The sequence below is a fragment of the Azolla caroliniana genome, unplaced genomic scaffold, assembly GCF_043228905.1.
Source record: "Azolla caroliniana isolate FFs.n. ecotype wild unplaced genomic scaffold, voAzoCaro1.0.p SCAF_14, whole genome shotgun sequence".
Classification (NCBI taxonomy): domain Eukaryota; kingdom Viridiplantae; phylum Streptophyta; class Polypodiopsida; order Salviniales; family Salviniaceae; genus Azolla; species Azolla caroliniana.
The window spans coordinates 2,906,374-2,923,729 of record NW_028230449.1 but is presented as its reverse complement, the minus strand read 5'-3'; the positions used below and the strand labels follow the sequence as shown (position 1 = coordinate 2,923,729).

The 17,356-nt window shown below is 37.8% G+C and overlaps 2 protein-coding genes across 2 annotated transcripts; both read right to left on the bottom strand.

Annotated features, from left to right (window-relative positions):
- Positions 1 to 385: 385 nt before the first annotated feature.
- On the bottom strand, positions 386 to 4,849 carry CLPR4 (CLP protease R subunit 4). Its single transcript, XM_087330631.1, has 7 exons — positions 4,464 to 4,849; positions 2,830 to 3,033; positions 2,690 to 2,745; positions 2,290 to 2,416; positions 2,113 to 2,190; positions 1,864 to 1,977; positions 386 to 661 (listed from the first exon to the last, which is right to left on the bottom strand). Exons 1-7 carry the CDS (start codon positions 4,779 to 4,781, stop codon positions 593 to 595), a joined length of 966 nt encoding a protein of 321 aa, XP_087186757.1. The 5' UTR covers positions 4,782 to 4,849; the 3' UTR covers positions 386 to 592.
- A 3,104-nt stretch (positions 4,850 to 7,953) lies between these two features.
- LOC147855170 (zinc finger CCCH domain-containing protein 24-like) lies at positions 7,954 to 10,853 on the bottom strand. The gene has a single exon (XM_087330246.1). It carries the CDS (start codon positions 10,851 to 10,853, stop codon positions 8,448 to 8,450), a length of 2,406 nt encoding a protein of 801 aa, XP_087186372.1. The 3' UTR covers positions 7,954 to 8,447.
- Positions 10,854 to 17,356: the final 6,503 nt, after the last annotated feature.

Genomic DNA, 17,356 nt, shown 5'->3' with positions numbered 1-17,356 from the left:
AGTCATACACTTGCTTTCGGAGGACTTAAAATAGAGAAGAACATGCAGGACACCATAGTTTATACAAATATGTAATGTAGGGATTTAAACGTGACCTTCTGAGCCATAACCACCCGACCCGGTCTTTGACAACATTTTTCTCGCTTTGGGCTTGGGCCTGTCTCAAGATCACAATCGCTCCCATCCCTTGGATGTTAAAAAGATATCTATCTTACCCTGTACTGGACAAACCATCTAAAACAACCCTTCATGCACAACATATACAAAATGCTTGGAATAACTTCTCAACATCTTTCATCTTAGTAGAGCTTCACATACCAAGCCTTTACTTCATACAATTCCATAAAAACATCACAACTAGATCCTAATAATACAAAGACTAGTGTAATGTCAAATTAAACACATCATACGTCGTGGCATAAAAAATGACATCCACATGACAAAAAGCGGAAGCACGAGAAACTCTTACAACTTTGCTGCTGCCTCTTCAACTTGACAAATATATATGTATATGTATATATATAAAGAGAGAATGCAGAGTGCCTTTCTAGTTGGGTTCATGAGACGATTTCAGTTCATTTACTCCCATCCTTTATATTAATTGAGATCTTTTCAGATCAGCAACAATACCTTTCTCTTGCCCTTTTTCCGAATGCAAGACCTGAAACAGAATAGACTCTCTTCTTCTTATTCTTCTTTTCATAAAAGATGCAATATAACTCTCTCTTCCTCTTTAGCTTTTATTCATATCATGTATCATGATTGTCGTGACTTCGCAGAAAATATCACATGCCAGGACCCAATTGAGATGGATCATGGCATATGAAATATATATGCTCATCGATACAAGTACACATGACCAACACAAGAGATGCTAGATGTAAACATCACCATCATAATCTAAACATCTCTTGTGTACAGAAGTACACATGACCAACACGAGATGCTAGATGTAAACATCACCATCATTATCTAAACATCTCTTTGTGTACAGAAATGAATCAATAGTTCTATATGTCGCGACGGACAACAGTTTTTTGCAAACTTGCGATGAACATGGCATCAAAGCTAGCATCATGTCATACCTAGCTACATGCCCTGCTTTGGCTTAGACTGAACCTAACCGTTAAGCCATGGTTTAATGTTTATGATTTGGATATAATTAAACAGTTTGGTTTGGTTTTCAAATATCATTAAACAATGTGGTTTGGTTTTCAAACATGATTAAACAGTGCGGTTTGGCTTCAAATATCATTAGATGGTTTGGTTTCAGTTCAGTTTAATTATAAAACTCGAGTTTATCGGCCAATCAATTTATCCATTTAAGTGGATCGGTTTAATGGTTTCTTGGTTTCTGCTTAGCTTTTTTATTTCCCTAACAGTTTAATTAATGGTTCTTTTGTTGAATGATTTAACTAATTTAACTTGAATGTTTTTTAATTTACTATACTTTTTGTTTAATTGTTAAATTAATTTGACTTGAATGTTTTGGTTTCAAGGCCAAGAAACAGAACTGACCTAGGCACATACCTAGTCGTACCCACAATCTAACATGAGTAGGAAGAATAACATCATAGCCATCAATTTTTGAGTGGGTAATAGATACAAGCTAAGGTAATTTGTATTATAATTTATGCATTCACAGAGATGAGTCATAAAGCCCTAGATAGTAGAAAATCTGCATCACCTAATCTAACCATTCATAGAAAATTATAATAAAAAAACAACTTGAAACAATATTTTACACCTATCGAGAATTCTAGCTTCCTAGGAGGAGATATTATAGAGACAAAAGCTAGAGTTTCTCAACCAGAGAAAAAGTGAAGGAAAGAAACTCTAACCAGATATGTCTTTCAACTTTACCTTATCTATAATACCATACTCCATTGCTTCATCAGGGCTAAAATACTTCGGTCTTCTGATATCTTCTTCAATTTTTTCTTTTGAATGACCTGTATGTCTCGCATAGAGTGTAACCTGCCATCCCCGCATAGTGAAAGCATTATTAATAAAGTTCACCATTATCCCTCCATTCCATAAATGAGTTGAAGTAAAATAAAAACAACTACAGAATGCTAGGTAAATGCAATTATATAGATTTATTATATATACCAGTTCATTTTTCACATTGCGAACTTCCTTCCGTGCAATATCAATGTCTGTCGCTTGTCCTCGGAATTGGGCAATTGGCTGTGACAAATGGTAATAAAAGATTAAACAACAATATGATCAGGTCTTGAAGAGAATTGATCGTTCATGATCTTTTTACTTTGCAATAACAAGGTATACCTGCTTTATCATGATTGTGGAAGATGGAAGCGCTGAACGGTTTCCTTTAGCGCCAGCTGAGAGAAGCAATGCAGCCTCCCCCCAAGCATTACCGACACAAAGCGTAAATATAGGAGGCTTTACATACCTGCTTTTCACAACAGTATTCATGGCTGAAGGTACATCAAAAACAAAATCATGCACAAGGTGTTTTCTCAACCACAGTTCAGAAGGAAGACTATTAATCCAAAAACAACTGCTGTGAAGGATAGATATCCACACTGGTAAATGCATTGCATTATCATACTGGATAGCTTATGATTCTGAATAGAATTGTACATTTTGTATTTGCTTCTTATTAAGGCTTAAGCATTTCGTCTAACAATAAAAGTAGCATAAACATGTTGATAGGGATTCTTACCGCATGGTATCATATATAGCAAAAGCTTCAGTCTCATAACCCAATTTTTCCCCATCCTGTTAATTAACCGACAGATATTTCATGAATCGCATCTCAAGCACTTTCAGAATAATCATTTTCTAACAGAAAACCATTGATACCTTTGTAGTACCAGTGGAATTTATATACATATAGACAGGCTTCTCTGGATCCTCATACTGAAGATAAAGTAGCTCTGCCATTATTAATTCAGTAACTGATGGTACTAAGGACATTCCGAGAAAAACTATGCGATTTTTGAACAAATAAGAAGGCAAATCAGGTGGTGGCTGTTGCCGAGCATCTCCTCTTTGAAATGGAATTACCTGCATATAAGAAAAAAAATACACTAAATGATATCCCATATTTCGGAAATTTGTGTCTTAACCCAAACAGATTCCATGGATCAAGTTAACCTTCTGTTTTTAAGAAAACATAAAAGGCAACGATGCCAAGTATGAGAGAAGAATCATTTGCATACACTAATTTGATGTATCATATTCAGCAAAAACAAACATGCCACTAATAGAAAACAAACGTTTTATCTGGGAATTTATCTTTGTTACAGGTATGTGCACTGCAAATATCAGATTAAGCCTAGGATAGTGACTCCCCCACTTGACCAATCACCGTACAATGTATTGAGGCCTCTCTAGAAAAGTATCTATGGTATTATTTGTACATTCAAGAAATCACCACTACAAAGGTGGATTCCCTTCACAACGATAGCCAGCCACTCATATAACTAAAGCCTAGAAACTGTAGATAGACACTGCCAGTGCCAATACCAAATAACTATTCAGAGGAGATATGGACAGTGTAAAATGAATCACTGCTGGGAAACTCTCTGTGGAATACAAACTGACCTTCCATTAAAATGCTTTTAACCTTTCTGATTAACCTATCTCTAGCCTTTACTAGTTGATGGGTATTGGCAGGCAAAGCATCACACCATGTGGTATGTGATATATACAAACACACACACACACAACACACACACACATTACAATGGCCATCAAGCTCGGTATCCAGTACATCAACCTTTCTCAAAACTTTTAGCCAAACTGGGTATTCTCATCCCTTGCTCCATATTTATTTTAGCAAACTTCTTTTTCATAAATACAATGATGTCAAATCGGGCATGACGATTCACAATGAATGCAAATTTCAAAGTAAATGTGGCAAATTTCATAAAAAAAGATAAGAAATGATTCTAATTCAGAGGCCAGCTAATAAGAGAACCTTAGCTCCTTTGGGTCAAACCTCCATGATGATGCATGTTGTTGACACCATAATTGGATGGACTGGGACGCATAAGGGTGGTTAGCCATTTATCAACTATGGATTCGGCATGGCAAATGTCCTTGTCCAAACTTTATCCTATAACTATCCAAACCAATCTGCAATATCCATGCCCTCATACATAGCTGTGCAGATTACATCTGGCTTGAAGCCACAAGACCCAAAATCCAAATCATGTCCATTCACTAATAAAAGATGCACCGGGGTAAAACTAGTCCAAAACTGCCGAGATTGTATGTTGACAATGTTTGTGTGTATGTTCACACCTTAAAGAGATTGAACCATACAGCATATGGCAAGCGGCCATAAGATAACAATGTCCACATCACACAACATAATAACATGTGGCTGATTGGCCACAAGCCCACATGATATCAATTGACCTATATTTCGCTATATATATGATATAGAGTTTATTGATAGAGCATGTAAAAGCATAGAAGAATTTACATACCATGGTGACGACACCTCTCCGAGAGCCAGGTTCGGGTGATGCAAACCTATCAATAGACTCCTTCACCTTGTAAAGAGAGGTACCAGAGAAGGATCCATGGAAGCTTCCACCAACAAAATGTGTTGTAAACTCTCTTCTCAGGTTGAGTTGAGGTCTGAGAGGAGAGGAAGCTTTGTGGGCGAATGACGATATCTTCCGGTTGTTGATGGGACTACCACTAACACAACCACTCATATTACTCGAATTTTTCAGAGAGACCCAGAAGTTGTCTGTTGGGGAGGAAACGCCCATTACTCCCATTGAAGCTCCTGTCGACATATCTCTCGCTTCGATCTCTGCAACTCACTCACTCCTCACACTATCCTCTGTTTTTCAAAGTAACAGAGGCTTTCATCGGCATTTAGCCCTATGGTTTACACAAACTACAAATATAGCCACAAGCCCCAATATTTTGCTTCAATCTACAAATATGTATATACTTCCTATGTAGGAGTAGTGTTTTAGCCCTATGGTTTATACAAATTACAAATATAGCCCCAAATCCTAGTATTGCTTCAATCTACATATATATGCTTTCTATCTAGGAGTAGTGTTTCAGTGTGTGTGGATGGGTTTGGATGAAGAGATCATGTGGTTTGTTTTGATGTTCGACACAAAGCATTGGGTTTGGTTGAAGATTTTTGGAAAGCATACGCTGGATGTGATCAAAGTTAAGAGTGTTTTATGTCAAAATGTGATACTTAAGACTCCAAACTTTGTTTAGGGCAAAGTGTGCATAGTCAATTACTCTCTCATCACTTTGTGCCCAAATGCCTTGGCTCACATTGTAGTGAGCGTGAACTAAGTCACATGGAAGCAATGGTCTTGATGGTAGACAATGGGATGGGCTCTAACATGTATTAATGTGTGTGCGGTTTCCCCATTTGGCAAAGAACATGGTTTTGTCATTAGGTGCAATATATGAAGTATAATGTGTGAAGTGTGAGCCTCCACGTTTTTCCCATGTCATGATATATTTGGCACCTAACTCACAAGGGAATCTATTGATGCATCATAAAGCAAGTGTGGTGCATCACAACTTCCAGACCATTTTTCCATATCTTGCATCCAACTGAAACACAAAATTTTGCTTTTATGTGTCTTTTGTATCTTTTTGCATACTTCACATATGAATCTTGGAAGTCCATGCGAGGATCTTTTTTGAACCTTACACACATATTCAATAACCCTTTCTATGCTCAAGATCTCAATGGGATGTGTTCCTATGTCAAGGAGTAAGAGGGTGTATTGCATGTGTTTCTTTACTTGGAGAAACTTTGTATGAAAATGCTTTTGGACATTTTCAAACTCTTTCCTAGTGGACTTAGGGATGATATTGCCCCATGCTTCCACCCCATCGAGGATCACCAACGTCACCAATGCGTCGAAACAATATTTCATTAGTACCCAACACTTAATTTCTCATGATTATATGTGTTCCCAAATGCATAATATGATGCTCTCTTTTCCTCATCTAAGCAACGGGTAACAAATACATTCCATCTGTGATTTGAAAGAACTTCAAGGCCAAGGTATTTAAAACTTTCCACAATTTCAAGTGGCTCATTATTATAAATAATGCATGGTTTATCCTTAATTTGACTCTTAACAAGAATAATCTTTATTTTAAAGCTATGGACACTTAAATTTGCATTCGTGCAAATTTCCTCCAATGCCCTCCAAAGCATTTGAAAAAAGTAACACATCATTTGCATACAACAAAAGCATGATGACTACATTCGCAATGACAATTTCGTCAATGTTATCCTTCTTTACAAAATTGGCAATAGTTACTCTAATTCATCTATACATAGATCAAATAGAGTTGGTGAGAGTGTGCATCCTTGCTCAACACCAAATTCCAATAGTGCTATTGATGAAAGCTACAAGTTTACCATCCAGACACACACAACATTTAACCTTCCAATAGATCCGGGAAATTGCAAGCATACATTCACTTGGTAATTGAAATCGTTTAGGTGCCTCCAATGATGCTCAAGAGTTACCACATTAAAAATTTATAATATAAATCCTCTTTGACTTTGTTTTGTATCTTTGGGTATAATCATTGTGATTTCATTGGTGTAACCGTCTCTGTAGTGCAAAACACAATAAGTTATAGTCATTTAGAAGGTTTCCTCCTTAAGATGAAACTCTAATTATGTAAGTTGCACATAAAGAAATATGAGGTAAACGAGCTAAGCAAGGGTATGGGAGGGATGATCATTGCCCTCCTAGAATATATGGGATGTAGAAAAACCTTTGGGCAAACAAAAACTCCTAAAGTATATTGATGGGTCTTGTTTAGTACCAATCCTTTTTAGAGCATTTAGAGACAAGAAGATTCCTTGCAAAGAAAGGCCAACAACACTCGTGGACCACGATAGAGCTACTCAAAACATAACTCATTCCAAGTGAACTTAGAGATGTTATTAACGGCACTTGAATCATATAAAGAACATCGGTGCCACCAAAATAGGGTCAACCATGTGTTTCTAGAGAATCTAACATTTAATTTCTCCTCTATTGCATTACCCTCAAATGGCAAATGGATAGAAACCTTCTTATCTACTTCTATATAGCCAGTAAAATTTTTATTTCACATATCACTAGAGGGAGCCTCAAGCCTGGGTATTTGAAGTTTATTCTACAATTTCAAGTGGTGCTACATTATTATCCAGACCACACAATTATCTTTGTGTGAATCTTCATAATAATAACCTTTGGTTTAACGTTCTCAAGATACTCAACCTAGTATGCATAGAAAAGTGTTCAAGGGCACTCATATGCTTTTATGGATCTTCTATCTGACGCCTTTGTCATGGCAAATGAATTTCGGAGGTGTAATAGACACAAAGCTAATTGCATGGATGTAGAAGGATGGAAAGAATTTTGAAGATGCATCAAAGAACTTGAAATACTAGGTGAAAATGATGCATCAAGTTCAAAGGGTTTCTAATTGATGCATTAGAAATATATTATTTAAGCAAGGATGCCCAATCTCACCACCGAACTCTCTTTGGTTTTCACAATAATAAACTAGAATGAATAGGTGTATATGTATGATATATCACCTTCGACCTTAGATGAGGGAAACAAGCATAGATTCATTTGCTACTTCAAGTTCTTCTATGAGTCTATAAAGATCCAAGTTTCCATTCTCTTCAACCTATGCACTTAGCTTTGCTTCCATTACACACAAAAAAACTTTTCCATCAAAAAGCCGATCATCATCATTCAATAGTGTACTTACCAAAGGTGTTATAGTGCACGATGAAGCATGTCACTTAGCCAAGCATGTGTTTCCTAACTTTCAATCCATTTGAGCATTTCACTATCATCATATTCATGCATGCCTATTGGCAAATGAACATTTTCTTCATTAATTTAACATTGGACAGATGGAAAATCTTTGTTTGTCAATAAATATAAATTACATGTATTTTTGTAACAAACAAACAAGCCACCAAAGTGTACATTTCTTTTTGCAATTCCTAGTCTTAGAATTGCATTGAATGTTATGGTGTGCGGGGATTGTTGTTGGATGATATAATTAATCAAATAATACAAACAATCTATACATATCTATATTTACAATGGCTAGTTACATCACACGTTAGCATGCTATCTTGGCTAATGATCATAACCCAATTCATGGGCATTAACATTCGTCCTTTGGTATTTGTTTCAGCATCAATATATACTTTGCTAAACATATTATCTATAAATCACATTTGGAACCCTTTCACCTCCAAGGCATGAAGAAATAAGAAACATGTTGTGTTTGGAGACCATGCCCACGAGGAAAGGGCATACTCTAAGATTATGTAAAAATTGTACTTCAAGCAACAATTCGTCCAGAGTGCATGTCATCCATCCATGATCCAAGCACAACACCATCTCTCGTGTTGTCACTACCTTCTTCAGAAGAGTTTCTTATGGTGGTTACCGTGTTATTGTTTCATTGTTCTCGACCAAATGATGGTCGGCAAGCCACCTGAAGTCCCTATGGTCTGATGACATTCCTGTAAGACCAAATGATGCGGACTTTCGAAATCGGGATAGGTCATCTTTGTGAATGCTCCATTCAGCCTTCCCAGTAGGAGATCCCCAATCCGAGAATGACGAGCTTGCTAACAAATGTCTAGAGCTAAGACTCCGTTCTCTTGCTTCCAAGTGTCTAGAGCTAAGACTCCGTTCTCTTGCTACCAAATGTCTAGAGCTATGACTCCTCTTGTCACCTTGTGCAAATGATCCTCGAGTGGACATGAGGGACGCAAAACACGAGGGTCCATTCTGGGTTAAACTCTCCCCTATATCGAGGGCATCAAACTCCTCGAGGCCCGACATCTTTCGGGTAAGCAACCCCCGAGAATCTTGTGATTGAGAAGACTTGGGCGGTAGGAGTAGTGTTGGTGCCAAACTAGAACCATAATGCCTTGATGGACCTTGCGTTGGCATTTGTTCCGGGGGTGTGGGCATATATGCTTGTCGGCTACTCATTTGTGAACGGAGGTGTGGTTTCTTCTCCGCCGTAATGGGGGACGATGAGTCACGCATAGGAAACCCTAGCTCCGGCGAGGATGATGATGATGATGATGATGACGATAATGATAATGATGATGAAAACAAGTCATTGAGGTTAGTGGGTTCCATGGGGAGGTCCACGCTCCCATACCTTGAGGACATTTCACTACTTCCGGTGTCAACGGCTGTGTCTAAGTCTAACCCACCGTGGCCGGCCAACAAGCTTTCCGACATACCCAAAATAGAGTTAGGGAAATCACTTCCATCCAACTCGGGCATCCTACTTCCAAAATCGTCTAGAGAAGAGCCATCCCCACGAGAATTCAATGCTGGCCTCAGCCGACTCGAACTATATGAACATATTGAACCCGGGAGATGATTAGACGATGTCCGAGCACCACCACCATTGGATGTTACCCCATGGGTAGCATAATTCGACGAACTATTATGAGAGTTTCGTGCGGATTGCGGGCTTAGGGTATGTGCATCCATGGAAGGAGAGGTCGGAGATGGTAAGGAAGGCACATACAAAGGCCGGAGCTCGGTGCTCTCGTGAGCGAAGAAGCAAACTCTCCTCGAGCACGCGGGGCCGTCCTTGCACAAGCGGGTCCGGTATTGGGCGGGATGGAGCCAGCATTCGAAGACCCCGTGTGCATACTCGCACGCATCGCCACGTTTACACGTACTAGCCTTCCGGAAATCGGGGCATGGCACACAGCTGTAATGGTACCGTCTTGGGTCCCTGCGCCGGGCATTCTCGCCCGCGTGCACGAAGGGGCAGTCGGTCCAATCGTGTGAGTAGGACCTCGAGCAGCGGCGGATCTTGAAGGAGTACATACGGAACTCGTCCGATGCATATATGCTGCTCTTTATGTCCGGGATGGATGGATCGATGACCGATATACTGCTCCTTATGTCCGGGATGGACGATATACTGCTCTTTATGTCCGGCATGGACGGGTCGATGGGATACTCCATGGCCACTCCTCCATTCGATCCCCCTCCTCCTCCTCCTCCTCCTCCTCTGCAATCCTTCGCGGAAATGGCCGATTCATGTGAATATGATCGAAATGAGCATAATCTGCCTACTGGTAATGAATCCATGTCATCTGCAGGATAATCTGGTCTACAAGAAGAGCCATCACCATCACCATCACCATCATCATCGTCTACCTGATGTGGATCATAGAATGGCTCTTCTTCTTCGTCTCGGCCACTTTTCTTGGCTTTCTTCAACAACCTCTCCAATGTCTTCTTGCCGATCCCTGCGGGAAGCTCTGATATGAGATCCGATGGCTTCCTGCCATGGCTGTCAGGGGAATCGAGGTCTGCTCCATGGGCGAGAAGGAGGCTCACAGTCTCCACCGAGCGGGCCGAGCCGCCCGAAGCCGCACAGTGCAGAGCCGTGCTACCATCGGAAGCCGAGGCGGTGTTGATGATGCGGCGATGGCCATGGCCTTCTTCGGAGGTGCCCTTGGGGCCAGGATCGTGACGAGAGAGGAGACTCAACACATAGATTAACACATCCACGCTCCCATACAGGGAAGCGATCATGACTGCATTCCTCTGCTCCCAGGCCATGAAGGGAGTGCCGGGGCGGCGGCAGTACCATACGCCGAACCCTAGGCACATCGAAGATGCCTCCATATCCTTGCCATGGCCAAGCTTCAGGAGAACCTGTTTGAAGCCCTGCAGGTCATTCTGAGAGGCGAGCTCGAGAAGGTCAGGATGGTAAGCAAGGGCCTCTGCTTCTGCTAATGATTCTGCTAATTCTGCGTCTGAGCTCCTCCTCCTCCTCCTCCGATGGAAGCTCTCCATGGCCATGGCGGGATTCTGAAACGAAGAAGACCTCTTCTGCATGCAGGTGCTTAATTAATTACCTACTTAATTAATTAATTAATTAATTAATTAGTTAGTTAAGGGAACAAATGAATTAAATAATTAAATAAAATAAATATCCACGTGCTCCCCCCCCCTCCCTTTTGAAAGATGAGCACCTGAGCGGCCGCTTGTTTTGACGCCGGCCGTTATTCGGACGTCATCTATGACGGCGCGCCTCCCGACGTGGGCCGGACGTTACACCGCCGTTATAATGACTGCACTGCTGACTCCTGCTACTATGTACATATTTGTTACCAATTATTATTATTATTATTATTCTTAATTATTTCTTTAGATTTTTTTTTAGTGCTTGTGTTTTTTTTTATTTCTCTACTTTTCCATAACCTTGCTTCAATGACTTCTATATTATTCCTTCATGTTTATTTTATTTATTTATTTATTTATTTATGCATTTTATTTTATCTTATTTATTATTTATGCATTTTATTTTATTATTGGATTCTTCTCTTTCTTGTTACATTTGCAATTTATTGTTATTATTACCTTCTTCTTTTATCTCATTTTGTTTTATTTGCTTCTTCTGCTTCTTCTTCCAAAAAAGTCTACTACTATTTTCTTAACATGATTTCTGTGGCATCTCTCTCTCTCTCTCTCTCTCTCTCTCTCTCTCTCTCTCTAAAGTCTACTATTTTATACTACACGTGTTGCACATAACCACAAAACCATATTCTTCACGAAACAAAGAAACCGTACATATCGATACATGTTAGAGTCCATCCCATTGTCTACCATTCAAACCATTGCTGCCATGCGACTTAGCTCACATTCATTGCGACGTGAGACGGGGCGTTGGGGCACAAGTGATGAGAGTGGCCGATTATGCACACTTTACCTCAAACAAGTTTGAGAGTCTCAATATCACACTTTGATACAGTGCTCTCTGCCTTTGATCATATTCGACTATGCTTTTCGCACATCTTCGTCCAAGCCCAATCCTGGCACGAATTTCTCTCACAATAACAATTTGCACTCTCTCGATTGCAACATTTATTGGTAAAGTTCTTGAACATTGAGAGTCGCTACTCACTTCACATGTATCACGTGAAATGTAATATTTTTGGTCTCATAGATCATATATTGCCCTCTGAAGACGATAATAGAATCTATCTATCTACCTCTTTGTGCATATCTCGAGTTGAGACCATGATGAGGCCCCTAGCAAACCATAGACCTCGTTGTAATGATTAGATACATATGCTAAGATGCAAATCAATCAATTATAGACATCAGAGACCCATCCAATACACATGTGACTAATTATGCTCTCCAACTAAATCAAGAGATAGGAAAGGCTTGTGAACACCAGTTTCTTGCCAATATATAAAAAACAACAAGCTAGTGGTGTCTTTTTCTGAGGAGCACATGATCCTCTTTTCAAACTACAAAATTCCTCATAACAAAACATCTCTACTAGTTATGCTTTCTCTTTCTAGATGATCTTGTGAGCACCTATATGCACTATTAGGAGAATAGATAAGATTCATCTCTTGACACGAATGTCCTTATATAGCATGACCATGCTCTCATACCACATTCACGCACTTCAATTTAGTGTTGTCATTTCGAAGACGATAATCCCATTGTTTTTCAAGCTTCACCTGGTAGGACATGGGACAATTTCAATGTTGTGAAACCACTTTGTTTTTTCTAGTGCAAACTGATTGGTGTAAAGTCACTTTGGCTAGAATTATATGTTGAACACAACCTCAAAACCCATAATAAGACGTTATGACAAATGTTGAGAAGCACGAGAGGCTTCACGATGTGTACACCATCATATATTTTTAATCTAGATTTTCATGACAATACCATAAAATCAAAATTCTAATGTGGCTTGATTTGTTTCATTGAGCTATTCGAAATACCAATGTTAGTATTAATGCTACTTGTTTGCACAGGCTTCCTTAACCATTAACAAGTCACTCTACCCATTCAATACAATTACCTCGTAGTCTATTAAATCCGAACTTATGTTGCAAAACAATACGTCTTCGGTGGATGTGGCAAAACAAAACATTAGTGGTGGTAAAATGGTTGTTTTGTCATTATGGACCTCTATTGTTCCCTTTTTTCAAGAGTGACATAAATGCAACTTGGTAAAGAAATCTTTTTCTCTATTTTATTTTACATGGACATGTTGTTCATCTATGACCTATCGAATCACCTGCGCTCTTAAAGAAACAATGATATTCTCCAACAAAAGCATCAGGGTTGACCTTTTGAGATCATCATTGGGCAATGTTGTTGGACGTAGTCTTAGAATAGGTCTATACATGAAGTAAACACTACTGAACCTCCTTGTTGAGGTTGCCAACATTACAAAATCTATTTAGAATATCGTCATGTTAAATTATCTCTACAAAAATGAATTGAATTAACACATGAGCTTGAAAAGGAAACAATTAGTCTAAAAATTTTAAGTTTTAGATTTATTGTAAAAGTATGAGAGCTACGTCCTTACCTTTCAAGTAGGGTACAAACTCACATACTCTATTGAGGTTTCATTGATTAACTTACTATGATGTGCCGAATCAAACATTCTACAACTCCCTTTTTATGAAGTCTATATATATATATAAATGTAAAACCTAGTAACGAAGGACACAAATAGATCAAAACTTGATGAGAATTACTTTCATCTAAAGAAAATGAATCACATTGTTTGTTAATAAAAACAAAATAATCTAGTTTGTAAACTTTACATACACATCCACACAACATGGTTATAATGCGTACGTTTTACGCAAGGGGATCCTTCAAATTCAAATATCATGCCAGCGCGCAAATGTTGTCTTGGTATCTTAAATGAAAGCGTTTGATTTATCACATGTTGATTCATTATCTACCTTTGATAATATCTTTTACACCGATAAATTCATTGAATGTGAATGTTCGTGTTTTTGTCAAAGTAAATGGCATTTCATTTTTGCTATACGTATAAAAACAATGATGTCGAGGGTGCGTGAAATTTCCACCCACACCCACACGATTCATATGATTCTATAGCTTACACACTGAGATTGTTGAATGATTATCATGCCATAAACAAACATGGTATTGTTATCTTTATTGAAAACAATTCATTTATCACATGCTTCCTCACTACTACTTTTAAATATCTTCTTTTTGGATAAATGCATTGAATGTGTATGTTGTCATTTGCTGAATTGAATTGTTAGTGCATATTTTCAATGTGTTATATTGTTTGTGGAAAGTGTTAAAGTGTTTCATTTTATTTTTGCATTACTTAGCAACTTCCCATGGATGAGTCCATGGATCAATGAGAGAATGTGTTGCATCCATGGTGAATATATTCAAAATTGGCCCATTGTCACCAAACTTAGACCACGAGCCCTTATACTTACACAATGCAACAAAAAACTCACACATTGACTAATTCATTAGAGTACAAAAGGAAAAGAGTCACATAATATGACCTTGCTATCAAAAAGTTAATGGACAACAGAAGGGTAAAAAAAGAAGATATGGTTGGTGAATTGACCAATGAAGAGATGGAACAATATATATATAATAACCTTTATATGATGGGAAAATACCTATGACATTATGGAAACACCATAAAATGCATTCGTGTCTATTGAGATGTGAATAGTAGGGCAAAAACATGTCTAAGGGCAAAGCGTCAAATGCAATTTTAACAAAAATCGAGCTCTTGTAATGAATAAGGCCACAAACTCACCGTGGATAACAACTATTATTGATCAAACTATCAAACAAGTTTTTCTAGAATTTTGGCTCACGAATTGGATCACACCGATCTATAAAGGAGGAGATGAACTATCATGGCTAGCTATGTTAAAGCCAAGTTACAAAGCACTATCATGGAGCAAAAAAGTAGACCTTGGTTTGAACATCATCACAAAAGAGCACTTGGTGAAGTAGATTAGAATAAAAAGATACCACTAATGATCATTTGGTTACACTAAGAGTAATTATGGAAGAAAGATTACTTTGAATAAAAACACTACATTCTTGTTTTGTGGACTTCAAGAAAGACTTTGCAACTATACCATTAGAATATAAAGAATGTTAGATATCCAACTGCTATAAGAATATAAAGCAGTTGTAGCAAGACCGTATGAGCAAGTTAGATGCCAATAGAAACTGGATAATGGTTTCTCGAAGCACTTCTTAAGCAATATGGGTACAAAGAAAAGCATCCAATCTCTTCCACACTCTTGGGTCTATGTAGCAATAAACTAGAAGAAACAATAAACACTTGTATATTGTTCTCACATACTTTGGATGATACAGAATAGTCAACACATTGCAAATATTTTGTCGAATCAGCAAGCTACTACTAAACGTGAACAAAACAAAAACAATGACAATAAAGGCAATACAATAAAGACACTACCCCACTTTTAAATACAAGAGAGAACCAATACACGTGACGAAAAGTTTCAATTATCATGGTATTAATGTCCCAGAGACAAATAGGTGGAACACATGTTTTGAGTCTAGAAATCAAACAAATTGGATTAGTTATTAAATGTTTAAGAATCAACTTAACCAAAGTGAGATTGATGTTAGTTGGATTAGTTATTAAATGTTTAAGAATTAATCAAAGTTGGTTGTTCAAGTTTTTCTTATGGAGTTGATGTTATTGTGAAGTATTAACTTCATGTCATTGAGTTGAGATTTTAAATAAAAGAACTTTGACGTGAAGATGATTTAACTCAAACGGATTGATTTGTCCATCGTGCATTGTAAGTTCAAAGGTTCAAACTAATCAAGATTCAAGATTGTTTTGACATGCCCAAAAATGAAAGTGGAAAATGGAAATACCCATAATATTAATAGGCTTTAGTTCAATAAATTGAACCATATTATATCTTGCAAATGTTTACCCTTAGTTTGGACCTGTAACAAGTCACACATTCTACCATTTTGGTCATTATGGAATAAATGTGATGTTTAGGAATTATTATAAAGGTTAAGATTGATTGAGTGGCTCTTATTAAAGTTGATTGTAAAAGAGTGGTTACATGTGAATATTGCATGTAGAAGTGATACACATAACCTCTAAAAAAAGGGATTTACATTAGTGGTACATCTAATCCTAAGGTTAATACAAAAGGAGAACTCGTCTTCTTGATCCTTTGAGGATCAATGCTAGTTTTAGCGAAATAGTGTCTTATGTCGTGCAATCATTTCCTCTCGGAGCTCTGTTTCTAGCATTACATAGCTTTCTATCTCAACTTTTAAGAGAGTTATAATTTATTATATCTCTATAATATGGTACTCCTGTACTAGTATATCTTAGTTCTTGTCATTCACACAATTTCTAGCTCAGACCTCCATTTCTTTTATCTATAGCTTGTTAGAACGCTCTTCTAGAGAGTTTTCTAACCCATCTTTACCCATTTTATTCCACCTAGTTTTGCTTTCTTTCTCCACTTCTCTTAGCTCATTACAGTTTGATTCACCAACCCCTCCTTCTACCCTTTGCTTTGAAATTATGTCAGAAGTCGATCTTAACCATGTCATGGTGTTATGAGCATAACCGTAAGCTAGTTGTGGGCTAATTTGTAGGGATGAAGGATGAGGATCGAGTTAATCTCTATCCTATGGTGAGAGATAACTTTAGACTGTTTCACCATTTGGTTACTATTTATAAAAAAAGCAACTAAGTATGAAACGCACACATGGAGCTAGGGTTTGAGCCTATATAAGAAGGCTAGCTACCTCATGAAGGGGATGTCTTTTCTATTGTAGCAAAGCTCTAGCTTCATCCATGTGTGCCTCCTTCTTTAAACCCAAGGTACAATCCATGTTCGTACACGGTGGTATGGGACACCAATGGGGGACTTGGATCCATCTCTAAACTTCGCTAAGTAGTGGTCGGGTGGACTCACACCCTTTCTTCTTTATTTTTTTTCTTTAATTTTGCTTAGCATTAATTAAGATTCTAAAAGTTCGTATCAAAGCATGGTTAATGTTTTCTTCTATTGTTTTTTTTTATGTTTTTCTTAATCTCGGAGTAATTAATGGAGTGTGTTTTCTCAATCAATGACAACCAACTCAAGAACTTCAGTATTCTCGGTTCTTTTTCTTTCGTAGTTATGTAAAATATTTGGTTTCTCTTCTACGAGCATCGGTTCGTTTTCGTCGATATGTGTGATTATTTGTGGTGGTTCAAGTTCACATTGAATACCCAATTAGGGTTTCGTTGTTTAACTGACAATTAACAATGGGCCCGGTTCGGTTTCAAGACAAAGAAACCGAACCGAACCGAACCAAATCATTTATATAAAACAAAACCCAAACAAAACCAATTAAGAACATTCAAGCCATTTAAACCAAACCATTTAAGAAAAGGTAAATCAAACCATTTAGGGAAAAGTTGAAACCAAATCGAACCATTTAATAAAAAGTTTAAACCTAACCACATTGAAGTCAAA

Excerpts from the sequence above, each read along its gene's own strand:
- CLPR4 (XM_087330631.1), bottom strand. The coding sequence starts at position 4,781 with ATGTCGACAGGAGCTTCAATGGGAGTAATGGGCGTTTCCTCCCCAACA. Across the intron at positions 3,034-4,463 it reads GGAGAGGTGTCGTCACCATG|GTAATTCCATTTCAAAGAGG; the intron begins GTATGTAAATTC and ends TCTTATATGCAG. Across the intron at positions 662-1,863 it reads AGTATGGTATTATAGATAAG|GTCTTGCATTCGGAAAAAGG; the intron begins GTAAAGTTGAAA and ends ATTCTGTTTCAG.
- LOC147855170 (XM_087330246.1), bottom strand. The coding sequence starts at position 10,853 with ATGGCCATGGAGAGCTTCCATCGGAGGAGGAGGAGGAGGAGCTCAGAC.